At 34.6% G+C, this 24,409-nt stretch overlaps 1 protein-coding gene across 2 annotated transcripts in view; it reads right to left on the bottom strand.

Annotated features, from left to right (window-relative positions):
* btv (dynein cytoplasmic heavy chain beethoven) overlaps nt 1-24,409 on the bottom strand; it is a 437,347-nt gene that overhangs the window by 282,816 nt on the left and 130,122 nt on the right. For both annotated transcript variants that reach the window (XM_081739028.1, XM_081739029.1), the window contains exons 30-36: nt 17,591-17,797; nt 15,419-15,606; nt 12,894-13,032; nt 8,727-8,846; nt 7,609-7,791; nt 6,149-6,372; nt 3,663-3,999 (exon numbers count right to left, since the gene is read on the bottom strand). In XM_081739028.1, the coding sequence (XP_081595154.1) occupies nt 3,663-3,999; nt 6,149-6,372; nt 7,609-7,791; nt 8,727-8,846; nt 12,894-13,032; nt 15,419-15,606; nt 17,591-17,797 (1,398 nt within the window). The remainder of the gene's footprint in view (nt 1-3,662; nt 4,000-6,148; nt 6,373-7,608; nt 7,792-8,726; nt 8,847-12,893; nt 13,033-15,418; nt 15,607-17,590; nt 17,798-24,409) is intronic.

Here is a 24,409-nt window from a genome sequence, read left to right as displayed (position 1 = left end):
GAATCCTAGGTAGCAATACGCATGAACACGTCTAAGAATTTATTGAGGATACTTTGAAATTGCTGTGTCGGCTTGCAAAGCAGACGGCTGTTGTGCGAGTAGAAACTTTCTGGGAGGGTTACATTTACGCCCTTTCTGACACTGGTCATAGGTAATCAAATAAGTAAACAATTTGTGACAGGAGGTTTTCGTGTGTCAAAACGGCAGGGGATAGCACTGTGCTGAATAAACAAAACTGGCACCTCTTTTATTACTGATACCTCCAATACTGAGCAAGGTAAATATTAGGGTCCAGGCTTATTCTAAAAAGTGCATTCCTTCGAGCAAAAAACGCGGTCCTTGGTGCAACGTGAGAATCTCTGGTCAATAATGTAGCTGCGCAAGATTTACATCTGGTAGAGAAGCATAAGGCTTGATTTTATATGCTCCGTATCATGGAAAGAAAGATGAACAGTCAAAAGCTGTACTGGTAAAAGTTTGTAGTGCCTCTGGACGAGGCATGAGTGTATCTATAAAAATGTGACAAAAAGAGATCTCTTGATTCCAGAGGTTGTTCTGACTGGGTAATGTGAATGTACGGAAACTTTTCCATGCGGTTTCATGGTTGTTGGTGGTTACTGCTAGAACAGGGAAATTTACACTCTAAGAACTAGTCAAAAACGCTAAAATCAATGGAGACAAACATTTTGGAGCTACTATACTGTCATGATATTCCATCAGTATATGGTAGCACCACACCTTGCGTTGTCATTCACCAGGAACGGCGTCCATTTACGCAAGAAAGTCAACAGTGGCGCAACGGAGCGGAGAAACTCATGCAATCGCTCTTACAGACATTTCTGTGAAATATCCCTGGAGCATTCCTGATTGATTTTGTAGATTTTCGTTGCTGAAATGAGTATTGGGCCGTCGAGATCAGTGCACAATTGAAAACATTCAGAAAGTTTGTTAAGATGAATGGAATAGACCTGATCAAACTGTGCTTCAACGCAGTCTTCTTCCGTGAAAATTGAGTTGCAGGACATAGCTAATAGACAGAGCTTCCACATCGAGCACAATCATTGGTTACATAGCGGTATCTCTTAAGTTGGTCAGGATATACCGAATTCGTTATCATGAACCTGAAACGACCTTCTGTACTTGTTCTGTAAGTAAACCACAGAGTAAAAGAACAACAGAAAATAAAGGTGTTGAAACAACTCCCTGAAGTTACCCCTTGATCATGTTATTTTAGTACTCTTGCATCCTATCAGAAATATCTAGTAACAGACAGACAGAAATTGTGTTAGTTTTAATTTTTTGCTACAAGCAAAGCTTTTACGCGGTATAATGAACATTTATACCATTATACCGCCGTAGCGTACAACGCATTAGGGTCAATCCATGCAAAGTGATCGAGAAAAAAAAAGAATTGCCGCTCGACCTTTTCAAAAAAATCTAATTTTTTCATCAATGTTTAACCTATATCAGGGTACTTCAAAACCACAATTAATTATTTTTTACAACATCGCATGGCGACAGCTGCTGCGTCGCCATTTTATGTTTTTTTCGATTTCAGGCGTTTACATTGTTTTGGATATCTCAGCATGTATTTGTCCTACCAAACAGAAAATTACTGGACGTCTCCAAGTCGTGCAGAGCTAAAACTTTGATCTCTTAACATTTTTGCCTATAACCACTTGAAGGGGGTGAAATCCGGGCCTATAGTAGCAACATTTTTGGACATTGAAAACATGTTTAGGAAGAAGAAACTACTGACATAGAGGTCTGAATTTGTATGTGCATATAGTCCGGGGTCATAAGTTAATACACAAAAATTTACAGAGCTATAGCTCCTCCCAAAGACCTTAAAAAAAAAAAAAAAAAAAATGTAAAGTTTGAGAATTATGCCAATTTAGCATGTATCACTGTCCAATATCTCCAATGGGCCTATATGAAAAAATCTAAAATTTTGGGAATAGTTAGTCCTTTAGTATATCATAACACACAACTAAGTGCGTTTTGTGTTTTTGAGCAGAAGGGGGTCAAAATATTAAATAATGACGTCATATTCTAGGAGGTGTTTTGTTTATAAATTCAACTGGAAATTTGTTGTTGTGAAGTAAAATAAAGTAGGATGAAGTCCTAGTCCTAGTAGGTTAGTAGGTTAGTCCACTCAAGGTTCTCAAGCTCGTTTCTTTCCTCTAGTTGTAACACTGTCGTATCACACCCACAGCAACTCTGGTGAAGAATGCCGCTATCAGCAGAAGGCGAGGAAAGTCAAAATGCACACTTGACAAAAAAAAATCCGTAAGTACTCCTTGCTCTTGCTGCTTGCTATATTAATGATATTCAATTATGTTTATTCTTGTTTTAACTGTCAACTCATGCAGGAGACTGCTGTTTTTTCGTTTGATCTACATTCCGCAGTCAGTGTTCACAGCAACAGCGAGTTTTACGTCCCACGTTTATGCCGGCTAGGCTAAAGGAAACTGTGATGATGAGAAATGAATGAAATGGTGGAATGAAGAAAGTGGGAGGAAACAGGAGGACCCCGAGAAAACTCACGCACACGGTGTTTGTCCACCATAAAGTCTACTTTGCGCTAGCTGGAATCGAACCAAGGACCACATGCACCAGAGGTGAGCGCTCTACTCCTGAGCAACCGCGGCCCCCCAATTTGTAACAGAAAGTTCTAAGATAAATTTCTCTGTAGACATTATGAAAGATATAATTTCTATGTCTTAAAAAATAAATAAAAAATAGACCGGTGAGGAACCCCAGTGTTCAGCGACACCTAGTGATCTTATAACAGATGTCATATGAAAATGCCTTAAAAAAATAAATAAATACACCGATAAGGAACCTCAGTGTACCGAGACACCTAGTGATCTTATAAAAGATATCATTTCCATGCCTTAATAAATAAATAAATAAATAAATTGGTAAGGAACCCCAGTGTACCGCGACACCTAATGATCTTATAAATGATATCATTTCCATGCCTTAAGAAATAAATAGACCGGTAAGGAATCTCAGTGTACAGTGCCACCTAGTAATCTTACAAAGATATATGACATTTCCATGCCTTAAAAAAATAAATAAATAGACGGATAAGGAACTCCAGTGTACAGCGGCATCTAGTGATCTTATAAAAGATTTATATATAGTTAGGATATCATTTTCATGCATTAATAAATAAATAAATAAATCGGTAAGGAACCCCAGTGTACAGCGACACCAACTGATCTTATAAAAATATCATTTCCATGCCTTAAAAAAATTAATTAATAGACCGATAAGGAACCCCAGTGTACAGTGACACCTGGTGATCTTATAAAAGATATCATTTCCATGCCTTGAAAAAACAAATAAATAAGACCGGTAAGGAATCCCAGTGTACGGCCACACCTAGTAATCTTACAAAAGATATCATTTCCATGCCTTAAAAATAAATAGACCAGTAAGGAACTCCAGTGTACACCGGCATCTAGAGATTTTACACAAAAGATATCATTTCCATGCCTTAAAGAATAAATAAATAAACAGACCTGTAAGGAACCCCAGTGTACAGTGACATATCTAGTGATCTTATAATGGCGTTGACACGCTAGTTTTAAACATACGGACTTGAATCACTTTTAATTTTTATTATAGAAAATAAATTATTACATTTTCCTTACCTGGTTTTCGTTTTCTTCATATCCTAGTTCTGAGCAACTCTCCTTGACTGCTTGTTTCAGTTCTTCGTATCCAGAATTAGTGAAAGATACACCAGGAAATACATCTCGCACAAGGGCATCAAATCGTTTGCAGTCACTGAATGTTAATTTGGACAAAGTGTTCAACCGAAGTGCCTGTACTACAATTTCTGTCTCAGCTTCTTCATTCAATTTCACATCCCTTCCTTCACTTGCCAAGGATTTCTTGGTCATTTTCAAAAGACTTCCACAGCCTCGCAGAACCGTCTTCAAAGCCCGCAGTCCCCAATCATAGTGTTGCTGTGGTGTTAGTAGTCTCCTGAAATGTTAAAATTCATTGACAATAATTACATACAAGAAGCTGAATTTTATTGCTATATTTTAAGTCAGTGATGACCAAATGCCGGCCCACGAGACTGTTTCATCAGGCCCGCGAATAAAAACGAAAAGTGTTATGATTTGTTTCTTCCTTTGATACCATGTGCTGGTCATCCTAATATACCTAAATCGATACTTAACTTTTAACTCTACAATTATTTTCTTTAACCTTCTGGTTACGAAGTCCATACTGACACTTAAGGCCGTTCCTACCGGGTAAATTTTAGAAAAAAATTAATTTCATATAGTTAGTTTTAAATACTTCTAGTTTAGACCTAAATTGGTCTAGACATATGAAACAAGAACCAGGTGCGTAGAATAGAACAAAGACTCAGAAAGTAGATGACTTACTTACATAAAGCAAACCGTCGCCGGAGAAGAAAAAATGAAATGAAATCTTTCAGTTCAAGTATATAATGTTTGTTTACATTGTTTCTCCTCCTTCAGACCTAGTATTTATGAAAAAGAAAAGTTCTCTATTTTTTAGATTGTAGTATATATATATATATATATATATATATATATTATTCCTTTTCAGCTTCTAAAGATACAATTAATACATGATGTAACTGAGGAATAACACTTCAATCTGTAATAAACTTATTTATGCGTTAGTTTTGGTGTGCCCAGCTCAGACTGTTTCACCTTTTATTTTCAAAGGCTGCTACCTTTAAACAAATAGTGTAATTAATCGTTGTACGTTCTCGCAACGGACGTATATCAGCAACGAGGCAAGTGAAGCAGCCGACGGCCTTGCGCCAATCACAGCCCTACCTGCGCTTACGTCACTTTGGTAGGTGGGACTCACGTGAGCAGCGGCGACAAAGCGAAAACTGCGTGACGTAGCTGGCATTGGGCACCGAGACACTTTCTATGATAAGTTTTTTTTTTCACTCGCTGCGACAACAGTTTATATAGCAATGTAAAATTTAACATATCCGTTTATAATTTAGAAATCTGAATACATCTACATTATTTGTTGTCAGAATATTACCTATCACTTGTAAAGATATGTAAGTATCGTAATCTGTATCAAATATAAGTTTTATTTATGCGTATCATTGGCGTTATTCTGACCCGAACATTGCCGCCTCATGTTCGTTCGCTTCGTTGCGCATTGTGCACAATATACAGTATATTAATGCTAGCAAATTATTGTTGTAAGTTGTTTTTCAGTCAAACGATGCTGAAGTTTTGTCCTATTTGTAAGTTTAAGGTTGTTGTTTGAATTTTCGCCTATGTGTGGTTAGCGGCGAAAGAAGCTATTGCTTTTGTAATAACTTGTTTCGTCGTTAACGCTCGTGTGAAAAATTCGATTAATAACTATCTAATGTAATGTTTGCTCTACTTGGATTACCATCTATGGAGTAAACATCACAAATTTTCTAAAGTATAACATAAATTGAAATGTAATTCTGTCGATGTGTAGACAATTTGTTTCCGTTGTGTTTAGTTTCCCATCTGGAACGAAAATCTGCTTTGCGCTGATGCAAATCGATAGGAAATTAATTTCAGATGTTCTTTTGTTCGTTTGTTTGTTTGTTTTGTTTTGCCACGCACACAAGCACAGCTGCTACATTTCAAAGATCAGAAGAAATATCTATTTTAGTTGGCGGGAAATTTTGCATCTAATCAGGAAATCACATGGTTTTCAATTTTGTCATATCGTTTATGAGTCTTATTAACAAAATATCAATATAAGAACGCTCATTAACAACCCTAGTCACTGTTGCTACTATCATTGGAATAAATAATAATTATAATAATAATAATATAATCATATAAAATAATATTAATACTAAGTCAATCTACTACACTAGTCATAGAACCGGTTCTCACATTACTTGAATGACAGCAAAGCCTACATTCACGAAATTTTACATAGCTTTATTCACTGGGATGTTGTAACGTAAATAAAAAATGTTAACTTAATTCTTAAATGTTATTAGTAGCTTTAAAGATTCTTTTTCTCAATTAGTCCCTATAAATTTAGTCAAAATAAATTTTAATTACAACTTAATATTACAAAAACAAATTAGTATATTCACTGATGTAATAGCTGCAGCAAATTAGCAAACCCTGTCCCTTACCTGGATAAATCAAATATTTCCACCAGTTTCTTCCCAATGGTCTTAGCAAACTTGAATCCTTCCGTGTAAAGAATTACTTCAGCTATAAGCTCGTTATCGGGTCTTGACATGACAACAGGCCTGAAAAGCTGTTTCAAGTTATCAGGAAGTTTCTGCCTTCCACCGTAACCTTTTCCAGCTGGGTTTAATGTTACAAATATTCCAGAGTTGGGATCAAGGTCGACCTAGTAAGAATACAGAAAACAAAATAATTTCTTGCAACTTGTCCATGAAAATCTGACATATTTTCGACTTTCCGTCAAAAGCTTTTTAATTTTATTTTATTTGAAGTTGTCCGCTGTTATTTGTTAAAGGTTAGAGTCCATTTTCTGCAACAAAACTATATAAAGCATGGGCGTGGACCTATAGTTTAACATTGAATCTAAATCAACCTAATCCGTTCAAATTTCAATGTTCTCCCATCGGGTATCGAACTCGGGATCCCGTACACAAAAGAAGCGTTTTAGCTATTAGACCAGCGGAGGAGACTTTTTCTTGCCACACAATGTATTGGTATTTTTTTTAATTTCCCATCCATTTTATTATTACTATTATTAGCTTCTTCACGGTTAAATTATTCGTATTTACACCTGTAGCGCAAAATACTCTATTCGATTTCCAGTGAGAATATATAGGGTGTTTCAAGGTAGATGGAGGTAGTTGGTGAGTACTTCAAATTATATGCCCGTAGCCAAACTCCCTCTATAAAAATTTTTGCGGAAGTACAGCAGGATTCTGAAACATGTATTTTTGGATACAGCATATATTAGTTTCTAAGTGAAGTCTTGATCCGACATGGTAGGTTCCATAGTGTTGGAGCTACGGGCCTTTCAAGTTCAGTTTTTCATGTTTTCGGCAGCGTGTAACTCCGAAAGGAAGCATTTGTGCACCCAGGTTGGTCTATACCTTTTGTCTTATCTTAGTGTCAGGAATCACCTTATAAACGTTGTCGGTGTTGTTTTGAAACACACTGTATATACATTCCATCTCACATTAAACTGCAGGTCTACGTTCTAAATAGTCTCGGTGTTGACTAAATTGCTTTATTTGTTTATTTATTGAAATTTAACATCTCTCTTCAGCACCGAGGCTATATGAGACATGGACGAGACTATGAGTTTAAGGTGAAATTTGTACTACCGTAATGCGATCAATGCTTCCCCACAGGAATCGAACTCGGTCCCACGCACCAAAGGTGTGCGTATTCCAGCTACTAGACCAGCGAGAAGGGCTACTGCTTACTTAAAATTCCAATGAATGAATCAATCAAGAAATGTTTTACAAATATTTCTGAAGCAAAGGTACAATTTACACCAAAGATCAAATATACAAAACACAGCAATAAATCTAATTTCAAGCAGTTATTAACGCTGGCAAAATTTTCAAAATATTTATTTTAGAATGTCCTGAAGAAAACTTACTGTTTCATCCATTAATTTTACTGTTTTATGGTTATTTTTCAGTGCAGTTTGAATAGGTTGGATCTGCATTGAAATAGCAGATAGCGTTGCTTCCTCCAAACGATTAAACTCATCGAAACATCCCCAAGCACCACACTTCACTAAACCAATAAAGATGCGAGACATAGATTTCACATCAATTCCCTGTGAAATAAAGATAGTACTACTTTATTCAATATTTTACATGTTTACAATATTATTCAAGATGATATATATTCATGCAAACTGTAAATACAGTATATTTACTATTATGATAAAAAGGCCTTGTGTCTATCTTAAACACAAACTAAATACAGCCTTCTTACAAGGCTGTCTATAATATTTATTATAAATTAACTAGAAATGTTACAGTTTCGGAAGTATATCACTTCCTTCTTCAACTCTGAAGTAGTAGTCTGATGAAGGAAGTGATATACTTCCGAAACTGTAACATTTCTAGTTAATTTATAATAAAGATTATAGACAGTATTTTAAGAAAGTTGTATTTAGTTTATATTTACTACTTTTGTATTTTCGGAATGCTTTTATATGCCTAAGGTGAATACAATAAAATAATTATAAAGAACAATCTGGATATTACATCTGCGCAGACATGAATCCCGAAATCATTTGACTTATCCATTGTTTTATCCCCTTCAATATTAGTGACAAAATAAATTGTACAAAGGATATACTCACTTTTGCTGGTACATATTTATAATTTATAAACAATTCGAGAGTCTCTCCTATCAAAAATCTTATAGATTTTTGAAGTTCCTAAAACAAATGTTCATTTCTTTCACTTTTTTAAACTACAAGAAAATGTTATAACAAAAGTTGAAATACGCACGACTGGGGCAGAAACTGAACCTGGATCCCCAGCTTACCGTGCCAATATGTTCCCTGAACAGCCATACATTCTATGACTCTTTTAGTCGGCATTTAGCCACTCTGAACTCATGAACTGTATCACAAATCTAATGTTGCTACATTCTCTGTACACAATTAAAAATCATACTTAAAGATGAATTTATGTGATGCAAAATCGATAATTATTTTCAACACATAAAAAAAAAGTCTATCTATAAGTAACTTCTTACTTCATCACAGTTGAACACAAGAACTTGTCTGCCAAACAAGCCACCAAGAGCTTTCACTGATTCAGTCTTTCCTGTTCCTGCGGGGCCATACGGATTACCTCCTAATCCCATATGCATGCCCTGGAAAACAAAGGTTTATTTTACTACATCAATAAGATGAATTACCACAAGGTTTAAAACTAGACTATATTTCTACACTGATTTTAAGGAGTTTGGTTTACCTACATTTCTTTTTATATTTACTCTCTCCGTGTGTTCGCCCGGGAGAAAAAAAAAAAAAAAAACTTGCTAATCATGATCAATTTCCGCCAGGGTGTATGGGTTAAAAGTTCGTAATCGATCTCGTTGATGAGGGCAATACTCAAACTAAAAGTAATAAAAAACCAACTATTTCCGGTTTTAAGTTGAGTACTATTGAGCAAGAACGAGAAGCGATTTCCTGCACTCTATTAAGCGTCCCAAGGTTACTTTCCATCTCTACTCTTAACTTTCTACTAAAACTGGAAATGATATAAAATCAGTACTATTTCCGGTTTCAATATTGATTGATTGATTGAGGATTTTATTGGGACGTCAGCATTGAGGCTATTTGTTCCTGTCACGATTAACACAATTGCTTAAATACGGACTGCCGGAAATAGAAGTGAAAAACGAACAGAGCACATACGAAGGGAAGTCAAAAAGTAAAGGGACTTCTGCAATTTCTTGTACTAGGGTTTGTTAATACTGTTAATATCCAGCGTTGAATTAGTGTCGTCTGTAACGTGTCACTCTATGCAACGTGTCACTCTTATTCTCGCGTTAGTCGTTGGAGTGTAGTAGACCGTAAAACATGGCAGCTCCATTGTCGAAGATCTGCACCAAGGAGGAAATGGAAACAGTGATTCGCTTTTTGTTTGCGGAAGGTGTTAAATGTGCGGAAATTATTCGTCGAATGCAAGTGCAGTATGGTGATAACTGTTTATCGCGAAGCAAGATCTACGAATGGATAGAGCGTTTCAAACAGAGAAAAACTTCTTTACGTGACGAGGAAAACAGACGTATCACAGTGGACGAAATCGCCAATACTTCACATTTCAGTCATGGTTCAGCGTATTCCATCTTACATGACAGGCTAAATTTTCGGAAAGTGTGTGCAAGGTAGATCCCGAAAGAATTGCAACCGAAAAACTTCTTTTCCTACAAAATCAAAAAACTTGTGAAACGTTATGAAAAGTGCGTTGAAGTACAGAGAGATTATGTAGAAAAATGTATGTTTCAACTTTCTATCATTAGAATAAATGTATCTTTCCTCAGAAGTCCCTTTATTTTTTGACCTCTCCTCGTATAAGGAACAAAAACTGCTGCAAAAAAAAAAAAAAAAAAAAAAACCTAAGACATAAAACAATATATGAGAATAACAAATATATAACAATAACAATAAATACGGAAAAATGAAATGAAATCTTTGAGTTTTACGTCCCACGGTTATGCCGGTTAGGCTAAAGGAGACGATGATGATGAGTAATGAATGAAATGGTGGAATGAAGAAAGTGGGAGGAAACGGGAGAACCCCGAGAAAACCCACGCGCACGGTGTTTGTCCATCACAAAGTTCACTTGGCGGGGACTGGGATCGAACCTGGGACCCCAAGCACCAGAGGTGAACGCTCTACCACTGAGCCACCGCGGCAATAAATACGGAATATATGATAACAATAAATAGTAAAGATAGAGCAATAACAATACTAATAATAGTAACAATAGGGGAAACATATAACAATAAAAATAAATAGCGAAAAAATAATAAAAAGTTAGAATAAAAGATAAAAGTGTAGCAACAATAAATACACGAGCTACGGACTAGAGAAGCCCACAGAACGAACCAGTTTCAATATTGATCTACATACAGCAAAAACGATAAGGGATACCGAGAAGCGTTTTCTTATCTGATTTTGCGTTCTAAGAACTACCATCTTCTCTCTAAACCCTCCATTCAAACCGGAAGTGGCAAAAGTCAATCAGTTCCGATGTTAATATTGATCAGTATAGAGTAAAAACGGTACTAGATAGCGAAAAGAGGTCTCCTGCTATCAATTAAGTGTCTCAAGAATATATTTCAACTGCACTCTAATCTCTCTACTAAAATCGGAAGTGGTAGAAATTGTTAACATTAATTGAGAAAATAATCATGCCACACACACCGAACTCCTTCACGTGGGGTATATATGACACTTGTTTGGTCTATCTGTGCCATGCTCTTTTTAGTAAGCTTTTTGGAGACTAAACTCGTATTTTACCGCGGTAATACAGGGTGTTTCAAAAAGAATGACCTGATTTTAAAAGTCCCTATGTATTGACAAAAACATACTACAAAAATGGGATAAATTGCAAATAAAAGCTTTAGCTATGTTATTACACATACTCTACATATCCAGCAGCAGCAGCACCAACAGCATCTAGACGATAGCAAAATTCCACCATTTCATCGAAAGTGCGGGACCGACCTGGACTCTTACCTTTGCATAAACATCCTCTTTCTTCAAATTGACGATACCAACGACAAATGTTTTGGGTGCAGGTGGTTCAATGCCGAAACGCCGACCGAAAACCACGCCGGACCGAAATCACTGACTCAATCTTTGCAAACTGCAGCACACAAAACGCCTTCTGTTGAGCGGAGGCCATCTTATTCCTGACTGCAAACTGAGAAGGGGCAGTGACTAACATCTAACGACGATTTTCTGAAACTATAGGCCACGTCCATTCAAACAGCACTACTTTCCTTACCGGCACGTCCCATGTTTCGTAATTATTATCGTTCAAAATCAGGTCATTCTTTTTGAAACACGGTGTATTTTGATTCCCGTCCCCGGCTTTTGAGTTGTCCTTATTAAATTGTGTAAATGAATGAGATAAAACAATCTTTGAAGAATGAAAGAACCAAAAAAAATCAGATAATAAATTCCCTGCTAATGCTTTCAGTAGTTTAAATGAAAGACGTGTAATGTAGGAATATTACACTTCATATTCCATTCCATGGTGGGTGAATTTTAAAAATCTTATACTAAAATCCTCCTATTGATCGATGTCTAACGCCATGCTAAAAATTATTAGAATGAGTCAAGCAGTTTCTGTGAGTGCTCTATCGAATAAGAATTAGCGCTATGTGTCATACTATATTTAGTAGATACAGGGTTTGTAATGTGAAATAGTGTCTGCTTAATTTTACTAGCAATAATTGGAAAATAAACATGTCTAAGGAAAGCCCCAAGTGCATCGGTAAATGAGATAAATCTGAAATATTACTTTTTATCTTTTTAACTTTTAATTTATTTTCTACCCTTTAGTAGTCAAAACATCAAACCTTCTTAGAAAGTTCCTATGAGTTACGATCAAGAACCCTGCTATATATCACTGATCATCTGATAAGTCAGCCAGAGTCTCCGCCACTGATTAACAGAGTAAAACAAAAATACCTCTTTGCCTTCATCATACTGTGATGTTAATACACAGTACATTGCTTTATTTTTTACATTTTATTTTACTACTTGAAGTGGTTAAGAAATCAGTATAGGGTTATTCAAAAAGCGTGCCTGTTCTGGATCGTCTGGCAAATTTTTGTTTCTCGGTTGCCGACATTGTTTTGTATTGTTGTTCTACCCACAAACATTCCGATTGTCGCCTTAGTCTGAATTTCCCGCATTTTCTTAATCTGTGTCTGGCCATGGAGCAGTTTACTATAACGTACAACGTGTGCTAATTATGAAAATTTTTTTCAGAACGGAAAAGGTTATGCAGCAACTATCAGGCAACTTCGCGCAGTTCTACGGCGAAATGAGGCACTAAATGAATCAACAGTTCGCAGACTTATGAAAAGTTCATTATTCAACAGTGAACATTAAGAAAGTCCCGCGCGTCGTCGTAGTGGACGTTCTGAGCAAAATATTGCTCTGTCAGGCAGTCATAGCGAATTTCACGAACAGAATTATTGCATGCCAGTGTAGTAGAGGAGGTCATATGCCCGATGTCACTCACCATACCTGCAATCGGAATGTGTGATGAACATGGTTATGAATTTTGTTAGTGTCTTTTGAAAAAATAAAGTTCATAATTTGATGTCACAAAATCGGCGCGCTTTTTGAACAATACTATATTTTTATAAAAGATTCTAAAATTTGTGTCTTACCTCAGTCAAAGTTAGGTAGCATTTATCCGTTAAAGGTGTATGTACTAGTTTGGGTGCATTTCCTTGATATTCATACGTGTATTCAAACTCTGCGTCCACCATCCTTGCAACTGCCACACCATCCTTCCTCACATAAAACCTACAGGTTTGGAAAACATTACAATTGTCCATTTTGAACTTTGAAATAACAGATAATACGTATCTTATATTTTCAGAAAAAGTAATAAAATGCAAATATGGCCATCCTTACAAAATAAAGTAAGTATTTATAAAATACTATAAATTATTCAAGTTAAGTTCATTATTTTCAAATATATTTAATTATGTATCAACATTTTATTTGTACATAACTACTTCGCTTCTTAAGCAAATAAAACTAGAAACGAAGATACCATGCTACAGCCGCACACAAAACTTGTCGAAAGTGTTCCTAAAGAGAAATATATATATATATATATATATATATATATATATGGAATATAAAACATTTCGTAAATGAACTGAAGTAAACGTGAGGAAGAAACTTACACCGGAAACAAAATATTTAGAAACAAGAAAAAGAAACACATCAACCAGAATTCAAGAACTACAATAGATGAAAAAAAAAAAAAAAAAAAACTATCTTCTGAAGTACATCGACATTTAAAATACAATAATTCACACAACATTAATGCATTTTTTTTTTTTACTTAAATCGAATACAATATAACTACTTCTTACTTTAATAATAATAATAATAATAATAATAATAATACATAAATAAATAAATAAATAAACGGGATTAAACTTGGACAAGGGTCGATTGGACTAGGCCTAGACCACAATTCTGGATGTATTCTCGGAATGCAAAAAGTGTGTTTCATCTCTGAACATTGGAACTCTATAAGACCAAGCCACATGGCAGCACTATAACTACACAGGAAGATAAACTCTGTGAGAACTACCTACAGTGACACGGATTCATGCATGTTTTTTCTTTTTGTTCTAATGTTGATTGTAGTCTGCTTTTTTTCTCTTTTTACTTGTTCAAAAACCTGATGATGGACCCGTGTATCGTTGAAACATACTTGTTTGCAGAAAGATACGAGTGGTAAATGCAAAAGTAATTCTACATTTGATAAACAAATAAAATAATAATTTTAAAAATTATTAATAGACGTTTAAAGTAAGCATATTTTCATATTAGACAAGCTGAAATGATCATTCTTTTTAAGGGAAGGTTGTGTAAAGTGTTTTAAAGGTACATTTGAAGCTCTTTAATCCCTTAGGATATGTATTTCAATCGAAGTAAAATAATAAAAACCTAGCTACACAAACACAAATGCTAACAATGTTCAGAACTCCATTTTAAATCCATTGCAGCCGTTTCTTTACATTGGGCATTTTATGAATGCGAAATTGGAAATTAAAATATAGAAAATTCCCTCTTTTCCTCTCTAGAACCAGAATTTTCATAAACGCTGGGATATGTGCTCACTTATTTTTAATCAGGAATTTAAATGCGAAATTTCATCTTCCTAACTTCACGAACTCCTTCTACCCCTGTCTCCATCCCCAACAATACATATTTTAATCAAAATGATACGATAAAAATCCGGGCTTAAGAAGTTCTAACTATGTTCTAAAAGTCATTTCATACGGTTCAGCTACTTTTTCGTGACAATGTAGATATCATTTTTAGTTACATATATTGATGTATATATTTATAGATTAAAAGTTTATAGACTATAGACAATGTATAGATTTAACAGGAAGTTCCGATTTTAGATATCTTCTACCTTGCCACTTTACACGAGCAATGTGTGTTATTTCAGCTGCACGCTGAATCCACAACATGTAGTCGTATGTCTCAAAAATATTGCAGTACTTAAAGAACAATGTTCCAGTACAATTTTAGAATATACCTTTCAATGCTTTCTTTTAAAAGATACTTTTCTTCGTTCAGTAGTGGAATAAACAAGAAGCATTTATTAATCTGGAGAAACATTACTCAGCAATGATACCGTTTTCGTGAACACTGTCCATTTTTAATTACAGTATTTTCTGAATACGATGATAAAAAATAAATAAAAACATAAATAAAATAAAAATCGAATTATTAATTTAGTTAAGATTTTTGTATTTTTGTGTGTGTTGTTCTCTTTACTGAATGAAAATTGACCTCAAAATTATCAGTTCCTTCCGAACTTGTATGAAAACTTGAAAAGAAGAACAGATGCAAGAAGATATGCAATTTTGTTGGCATTTGTGCCACATTACTTCAGTGTATTTTGTAACGACTGAAAAAATTACCATTACATAAGCCTACGATTCAATGTAAAATATTTTTAACAATCACGTGTTGATGATGATGACAAGGCGTTCGAAATGTATACGATTAAAATATTAAAACTGGTGTTTAAAATGAAGTTCAAAGTCAGTATTTCATTATATTATATACATATCTAGTTAACTGATGAACTTTTCATGTAGAACCAATGAGTCTTTAACTTACTTGCTCATTTCTGACTTAATTCAGAACTTACCGCAATTGCCTCTGCCATTCCCATTCATCAACAGTCTGCACACCAGCATCAATGAGGCTTTCAACGATTGAAATATGATGGATAATATCCAGAATTAGAGCTTTCAATTTCAATTCCAAAACATGGGCGTCACTATCGTCCCCATCGCCCCATTCCATTTCAAGTCCAGTGTAGTGTTCCAACTGAGCCTATAAACATCAATAACAATATTGTAAAATTAATTACATTACTCGCTAAACTATATTAGTGAGGAGCAGATATAAAACAAAATAATTTTATTCAATTGTAAGCTTGTATGTATGTTTAAGACTTATTTTATTTTAAAATAAATAACATTTAAAAGAAATAACTTATATGAACTGACTTCAAAACAGAATTAAAAACAAAATAATAAAAGCACTAAAAACTACAAACTAAACATAATAAAGCGCTTAAAACGGACTTGAAAAACAGCATTAAAAACAGAAAATAACAAAAGCACTAAAAAGCAGAAAATTAAAATAATACAGCACTTAAAAACAAAAAAAAAAAAAAAATATAAAAGAAATGTGAACCGAATTTAAAAACAGCACTAAAAACAGAAAATAATAAAAGCACTGTAAAGCAAGAAATAAAAATAATAAAGCTCTTAAAAACAGAAAATAATAAAGGAAATATGAACAGACTTTAAAAATAGCGCTAAAAGAAATAATAAAAGCATTTAAAAGCAGAAAATAAAAATAATAAAGCGCTTAAAGAAAGAAAATAATAAAAGAAATATAAACAGACTTCAAAAATAGCACTAAAAACAGGAAATAATAAAAGCACTGAAAAGCAGAAAATAAAAATAATAAAGCTCTTATAAACAGAAAATAACAAAAAGCAGAAAATAAAAATAATATAGTGCTTAAAAAACAGAAAATAATAAAAGAAATGTGAACCAACTTCAAAAACAACACTAAAAACAGAAAATAATAAAAAGCACTTAAAAGCAGAAAATAAAAATAATAAAGCTCTTAAAAACATAAAATAATTGTAGACTGAATCTAAAATCCATGCTAAGTGCCAAATATCGAAAAGTTCGGTTTAATGTTAAAATGTGACCTATATGCCTAACACTGCTCAGTGTAAACGGGCTATTTACTATTCATTATGGAAGTAGTTCAAATAATCCTCAAAGAATGAGCGTGGGTATATATATATACGAGTATATATATATATATATATATATATATATATATATATATATATAGATAGATAGATATAGATATAGATATAGATATAGATATAGATATAGATATAGATATATAATCAGTTCTGAAGTAAAATCTAGGCTGTTTATTCAACATTTTCGTTTTGGCACTTCGCACCGATTTTACAGTCAGTCTACAATGTATTACTATTATTCATTAAAAAAAATGAAGTCGTACCAACCCGAACAAATTAATGCTAATATAAAATTATTTCTATGGTAATTTTATGAAGCAGGCATTAATAGGTATGTTTGGCTTCGCAGGCCTTAAAAAAATCATCTCTGTTCTAGATTGTGAGAGACAGGTAAACTTTGGTCTAAACGTTTGCATGTTAATTGAGGCAAGATAGCAGTTAAATTACTTTAAACCTTATTCTCTTGGTAATACTGAAATATGCGTAAGGATAATCTAATGATTGAACTTCACGCAGGGGAATTACCAATTCAATATGCTGAGATTTAGGGGGACACCGTAGTCTAGTGGTTACAGCGCTGGACTCACGTCCGCGTGGTCCAGGGTTCGTTTTCCCGGCCAGTACTTCCCAATTTTTGGCATCCACCCTGCGTCGTGAGGAAAACTGGGAGATACCAAACTATAAATGAGTCCGATGGGACAAATCAATCCTTGAACCAAGTGAACTCACGATAACCTATTAGCGAGGTTTGGTTGTATGCTTTCTATTTATTTTATGAATGAAAAGAAATAAAAAGAGGAAGATAAAATGTTACGCATGCAGAAAATACAAGCTGCAGGAAATGAATAACCATGAATAACTTTGCCTGGAAAGCATCCTGCTTTCCGATCTACAGAATTGTGTCAATCTGCCTGCCATCTTCTTGCAAATTAAAAGTAACTGAAATATACTTGTTTCCCAAAACTCTCTATATAACTTATTTAACAGAGAATAGCACTAAGCATATTTACAGCTAGAGACACTTACTTTTAACGACGTATGAAATGACTCCAGACCTCTTGACCTTATTTCCGCTTCGCATTGCTTTGTGAAATTGATGGACTCAGCCAGGCAAAGAATTTGAGAAGGATATTTCAATGGATCTGGCCCTGAGCCATTACTTTCGTTCAGACATTCATTTTGCAAAGTTTTCAGAGTATTCTTCATTTCATACGCTAATTCGCTTAACCAAACCTAGAAAAGAATACATACATGCTGTTAGTTATTATTTACTATTTAGTACTATACGTTTTAAGTTAACAGATTGGAAACTATGCTTAATGGAATCCTATGATACTGTATTTTACTAGTATGTGTGTCACTTAGAAATCGCCTGAATTTTATCAAAGGGCATTCAAGGCATAGAAAGAACGTTAGACAAGATAAGTCACAGCAGATGGAGGCAACATTGAGTGACATGGTTTTGTAGTCAAAGGATCAAAGTATATTCTCCTGAAAATTTCATCATCATATTACAATATTATAATCATCTGTGCAACTTTTGAACGCAACTTGTATTCTAGAACTTTATTGTTAACAAGTTTCCGCTTGATACAAATTACATTTAATACTGTACTGTGTGTTTCAGATGTAAAGCATCACGGGCAGCAGCCAATGGTGCGCAATATTCCGCGTGGTGTTGCCGAATTGCGGACTCCCTTTTCCCTTCTCGCTCTTCCTCCAGTTCAGATTATGACACATACATTGGCAACATTATTCACAATGTAAATATACTATTCCAGCAAACTCAAGAAGTTTTACTATGCATCGTAGAAGTATATATAACAACTAAATTACTTACCTGTTAACTTTTCCAGTGGAAATGCTAAACACTAGTCTTCAACACTACTTTCATTATCGTCTATGTCAGTTAATTTTTCGTCATTGGCTGAATTTGAATCTTGTAAATTTATTATTATAAGTTCCAAAATTGTAAACACAAAAAATAACTCTTCGAGCTTGACTTCGTCCGCACTTATACTCGGTTTGCTTAAAGCCATTGCCAACTATAATTTTGGAGAGCAAACGAACTACCACGAAAGAAAGCAACCCAGACACTGATGAATTATGTTTATGCTAGAAGAGAAGTTACGTTCCTACACAACTAGCCTCTTTGTTTCCTTATCAGTTTTCATAACAAATAACACTCTTGGGCTTGGTGTAGGTGTTACAAAAGCAATCCGTCTGATTTCTAAACAACTCGATATGCTCGAGTTTGTTTTGGGTTACGATAATTTATGACACCATTCAGACAGTTGATGCTTTTGAATCCCTCTAGAGGAGGAAAGGGAGAATAAAAGTCGAACATAATAGGATAGTGAAACGTGAAAGAAAAAAGAAACAGAAAACAAACTGCGTTTCTTCTGTCGAATAAGAAAGAATCTATCTCGAAGTAAATTTCAAAACAATGTTACGAACTCTCCATACCTTGTTCTTACGATGTTAGGCGTATATATATATATATATATATATATATATATATATATATATATATATATATATATGAATCAGATTGCAAAGGGGTGAGCCACGGGGGAAAAGGGGGTTGTCTTTCCAAACTATTTCCAGCTCCAAAATGAGGTTTGTCTGGTATATGGGTATATGTTTAATAAACTTATTTAATAGATAATGCAAATGAGGAACGTTTATAATAAAATATGAAAATTAAACAAAAAAAATCAAACATCATCAATACAGTTTCTGTACCTAACTAAAGCAACTAAAATTAATCATATGCTTTATATTCTCATTTCTCTAACTGGGCGCACTGTGACCTCACTACTATATTACTGCATAATAATATCTGAGTTGATATCCTTTCGAGTTTATTTCCCTTTACTATTTTAACCCACATAAACACAAAGTCAGATGAGCAGACTGCTATAAACAGCATTTGTTTTCTTATGAATAGCTTATAGATTCTACTCTTACAATCTGGTTTCAACTTCAGTATTGTCGAGATTCGTCTTTTGATAAGGTAGCATCGTGAAAATATAATGTGTATAGTATGTACAGTGAGTTAAAATGCTTTCATATTCTGAAATGGGTCATTTGTTCTGTTTTTAATGTGTGAAAAGCTTTACTCCCGTGAAAGTAATATTCCTTAGAACAACCTGTTGGTTACATCCCTGATTATCCCGTAATAAAAGTCGAGTTCTATTTCCAAATCGAAGAAAAATCCAATGGAAATTAGACACGGGACTCAAACGCTCGTTTTACTAATTACTTTATATGGAAACCTTTAAAAGCGTCTATCATGACAATCAGTTGACATAAAAAATGTACTTTTAATGTATATGTTCGTAATTATTTTCTCTACTTCGTAAAGTGAACAGTTAATGTGTTAATACAATATTTTTGCTAAGCGCCTCTGGTATTGTCGAGATTCGCATTAGCGCGAGAAGTCAGCGTGCAGAACTGCTAGTCGCGAATTGTCAACACCGCTCAAAGCCAATTGGATGCCGCGTGAAGCCTACTCAAGGTCATGCCGCTTGTCATCTGAGACACACAGTAATACTGTATAACACTTGAGTAGTACGGCTAAATAACATCTAAAAAGATATTACGCATAATTTGTACTACATAAATATTTTGTATTTACTACATATAATCATTTAATAATATTCAATATATACAGGGAATAAATATTTTAAACTTTCGAACTATGCTATGAAGAAGTATGGAAAATCCTAGAGAACGGTTTGGTTCGTTCGTCTGTCGAAAATTACAACACGAGCAAAAACGATAATTTTACAGGGCTATAAGCTGTCACAAGTATGAGACGAAAGATTTTACAGTGAACAAACATGAAAGCTATGTGACGTAATAAACATAGTTTGAGAAGCTATAAACAAAGAACTGAAGAATATAAGCGATTCCAAGGACTAAAATCTTGCATTGTTTTGGATTGTCAAAATATTTAGCATCTACAAAGCCCAGTATTAACCATGTGCAAATGCTCCATACGACTAACTTGGAAATTGAAAGATAAACATTTGAATCTTACTACATTAGAACCACAGCACTAGAATTAAATTTCGATCACGGGATATCGGATAAAGCTAGAATCACACAACTAAGCTTTTTGACTCTACCGAAAAGACTCATAATCAATAGACAGGTTAAGTGTTAACCATTCAAGCATATCAGTTTGATATTACCATTCACATTCAAAATCATTATACACACAGAAAATATAGGTTGGATCATTCGGGAAAATCTGAACTAATGGAAGTTGGATTTACAACGATAACCTATATTCACGTTGTTTTTTTTATTTAATATGTAGGGTGAAGATGCTTAAATGTACGCGCTCATTACACAATAGAAGAAGAAGACGAAGAGGAAAAAGAAGAAAGGAAATAATGACATGAATAATCCTGTTTGTATATGTTTTATCCTTCAGTTGGTGGATATAAAAATGTTTGTTGATTGGTCGTTAGGACAGCAGTCTAGTTATTAAAGTAATAGTTCCGTTGCTATGTATTTGTATGTAATTAATACGTTATAACTCAAGAATATGCCAGTTAATCTGCAAATATATTGAATTGCTCCGAAGTATATTGAAATATAGTGTTTAAATAATCGAAACTGGTGTGTGATTCTTCAATAATCATCGTAGTAAGTAAAAAATTATTTTATATAAGTTATTAATACTACGAAATAAAAGTAAAAGCGAACTGTGGAAAATTATCATTTAAACAGGAAACACAACAATGAACATAAGCTGAAACCACACGATTAATACAATACACCTATCATCAAGAGGCGGAGTGACCAGAAACTTAGATCACAGAAAGCACCCTCATTCTTTGCCTACCGACGTTGCTCCGACACTGTTTTACATACAGTTGGCTGACTAGTAAGACTATCTCTTCAGGATTTTTATTTGAATTTAGCGCATATATTAAACCTATCAACAAGTTAATACTCTAATATTGTAGCAGCGGAAGAAATTTTAAATCTGAAGATGGACAACAGCCCAGAATGTAAGTAAACAAGCTTGGGTTTTCCAATAAATAGGGAAGCGGATTTGACAAAGGCTCCAGCAAAAATAGGAATGTTATATCCCTCTTAAGGAAGGAAAATACGCAGATATAATACTTAACATCTTCTATTGTATACACGCGTGTAATGCAAAAATGAAGACATTAACATTTTATACACAAAGAAGTACAAATCGTCTACATGTTACTGTTCCAGAATTGTGATGTATTTTTCTCGTGACTTTAAAAGATTCTCGAAGTATTTTAGCATACTCTTCATGTTTTCTCTAACTGCTTTAGGTAGATCTCACAATATTAAGGCCAGGGAATTTAAGAATTTTTTCCCCGCCCTTTCGGCAGGTTACAGAACAAAAAGTTCTAGAAGGAACTCCTTCGTAGCTAAGCGGTTAGCGTACGCGCCCTTGGCGTGAGAGACCCGGGTTCGATTCCCTGCGGGAGCTTATGTGGTTCGGATCCTATGTTAAGCTGTAAATCCACATCTCATATACCCTCACTGCTAAAAGCCACGCTAAAATCAAATCAACGAAGTTTTACGTAACTGTCCTACAGTGAAAAATTAACACACAATTCACTGCATCTCTTAATGAAAAGCACCAGAAAAATAAAATTTTGTAATAGAAGCATTGGTCTTTACCAATTTTTACTTTCTGTTGTTGTAGGTAAGTCCCCGTGGATGATCAACGGCTATAAGATATAGATATTCTACTACGCCAACGTGTACTGATCAAATTCCTCTACAAACCCGTGGATAACTTAGCAACATCGATTTACAGAAAGCTGTCGCTGGCTTATGATTACATGACAATGAATGGAAGTTATGTGCGTCGATGGCTTCAGATGTTTCGGACTGGTGACTGTAGTATCAAGAAAGCCATAGTCAGGTCAACCGCCACAACTGATTACTCCTTGAGGAACTCATCCACAAAGACAGGTGTATCAACACGAGATAGACAATGGACCACATATACGGCAAAAGGATCTGTGTTAAAGCTAATCCAACTCCTGGGATACAAAAATATTGTACTTGCTGGGTTCCATGGAAATCAGGAAGATGTTCCACAACCCCATACAATCCCGACCCAGTGTCATCAGGTTTCTATCTGTTTGAATGAATGAGGTCTCATCTGCGTGGGAAACTGTTTCGAAATGACAACAATGAGCTCAGTGCATGTATGAAAACGTGATGTAAAGACCAATCTCAAAGTTTTACGAATATCCGTGTCATGGAAACAAAGATATTTCCAGTCCAGTGAACCAAGCGAATCACATATTAACTGACATTTTCAAAGGGGCAAACGACTATTGCTTCAACATACGAAAATTAATTTATCTAGTGCTTACCACTACCGAGCTACAATAGACTGTGTGTTATTTCTTAACCGAGCTTTGGAAATATATCTAGTTGTTCGAGCCGAACCAACACAGACTGCTATTGGTGTTTTACAGAAATTACACAACAGAACTACAAGAAACCTCGAGCAGACTCTCAGTAATCACTTTTGCATTCTTATGTTACTAGTTAAGACAGAAGGGAAACTGACCTTGAAGGCTTTCAGAACTCTGTGATAGATATTGACCACATAAATTACAAAAATTGTAGTTTTGAAAGAAAAAAAAAAAGTGCAAACGCCAATAACAAGAAATTGAAGAATACATTTGGTGGCTGTTCCCACAAACTGCGGACATTCAAGATATGAATAAGAAATGCAGTGAAGGCAGAATAAAGTTATATAGGGTGTAGAAGAGCCCACAATGTTGACAATCATAGGGTTGAAAAAACTAACCAAAATAAAGGAAAAATCTCTTGCGTCAATCAAGAGTGAACAAAAGCTTCACCACGAATGTGAACTTCCAGAGAGTTTTGTAGCATTTTCCTGTTTATTATATATCAAAATAAACTTAAATACATGCTTGACTCGGAAAATCCAATAAAATGAATCTGAACGTTTGCTACGAACAAGTTCAGACATCTGCTATGAACTTAATCAGATTTTTTTTTATCACCTGTGTGTACCCTGATATTTTTTTTTTCTTAATCATCAGCGACAACGTATATTGTACAGAAAAAAATATTGTTCTTTTACTGGCAACAACGAATGCAAAATTATAAGCTACTATTTTTGTCTACATTACTGATACATTGCAAAACCCTAAAAGTATCACCAAAGAAAGAAGAAGAAAAAAAGACTAGTGGCAAAATGATAACTACATTTGAAATAATAAACAAAGAAAATAACAATGGCAGACTCCATATCATCGCTTGCTGCATTTTTTTTTAATTACAAGTATTGCAGATTTACCAAAATAATAGAAACACCTGAAGAAAATGCAAATTACGTGATTGAGGCGTGGGAGAACCATTAACCTGTAATAAAGCTTAGATATGTCGTGGAATGAAGCATATATATCATTAATGCACACCAGAGAAGTAATGTACCATTCCTCGTGCAGCACTCCGTTCCATCTACAGAGATGTAGGATATTTGCTAGGGAATCTGACCTCAAAAACTGATCACAGGTATTCAATAATGTTGAGGTGTGTGAATTGGGTGGAACACGGAAGGTATCGAAGTTCATTTGATTGTTCATGAAACCACAACTTAACAGCTTATATTCATGAAACCTTGTAGCAGTGTGAATTGTGGCATTGCAACCTTAGAAAATCGCACAATTTGCCGCAAATAACATGGGATGCACGTCGTCTCCGAAATTTCTACATAATACCTTCCATCGTAATCACAGAACCTACTGAATTCCAGAGATAGCCCGCAATATCACAGGCCACCGCTTGTGTTCCACA

Source organism: Thermobia domestica, chromosome 14 (genome assembly GCF_964235325.1).
Source record: "Thermobia domestica chromosome 14, izTheDome1.hap1.1, whole genome shotgun sequence".
NCBI classification, from domain to species: domain Eukaryota; kingdom Metazoa; phylum Arthropoda; class Insecta; order Zygentoma; family Lepismatidae; genus Thermobia; species Thermobia domestica.
The sequence above is the reverse complement of the archived record's forward strand: the minus strand, read 5'-3'. Positions and strand labels throughout refer to the sequence as shown.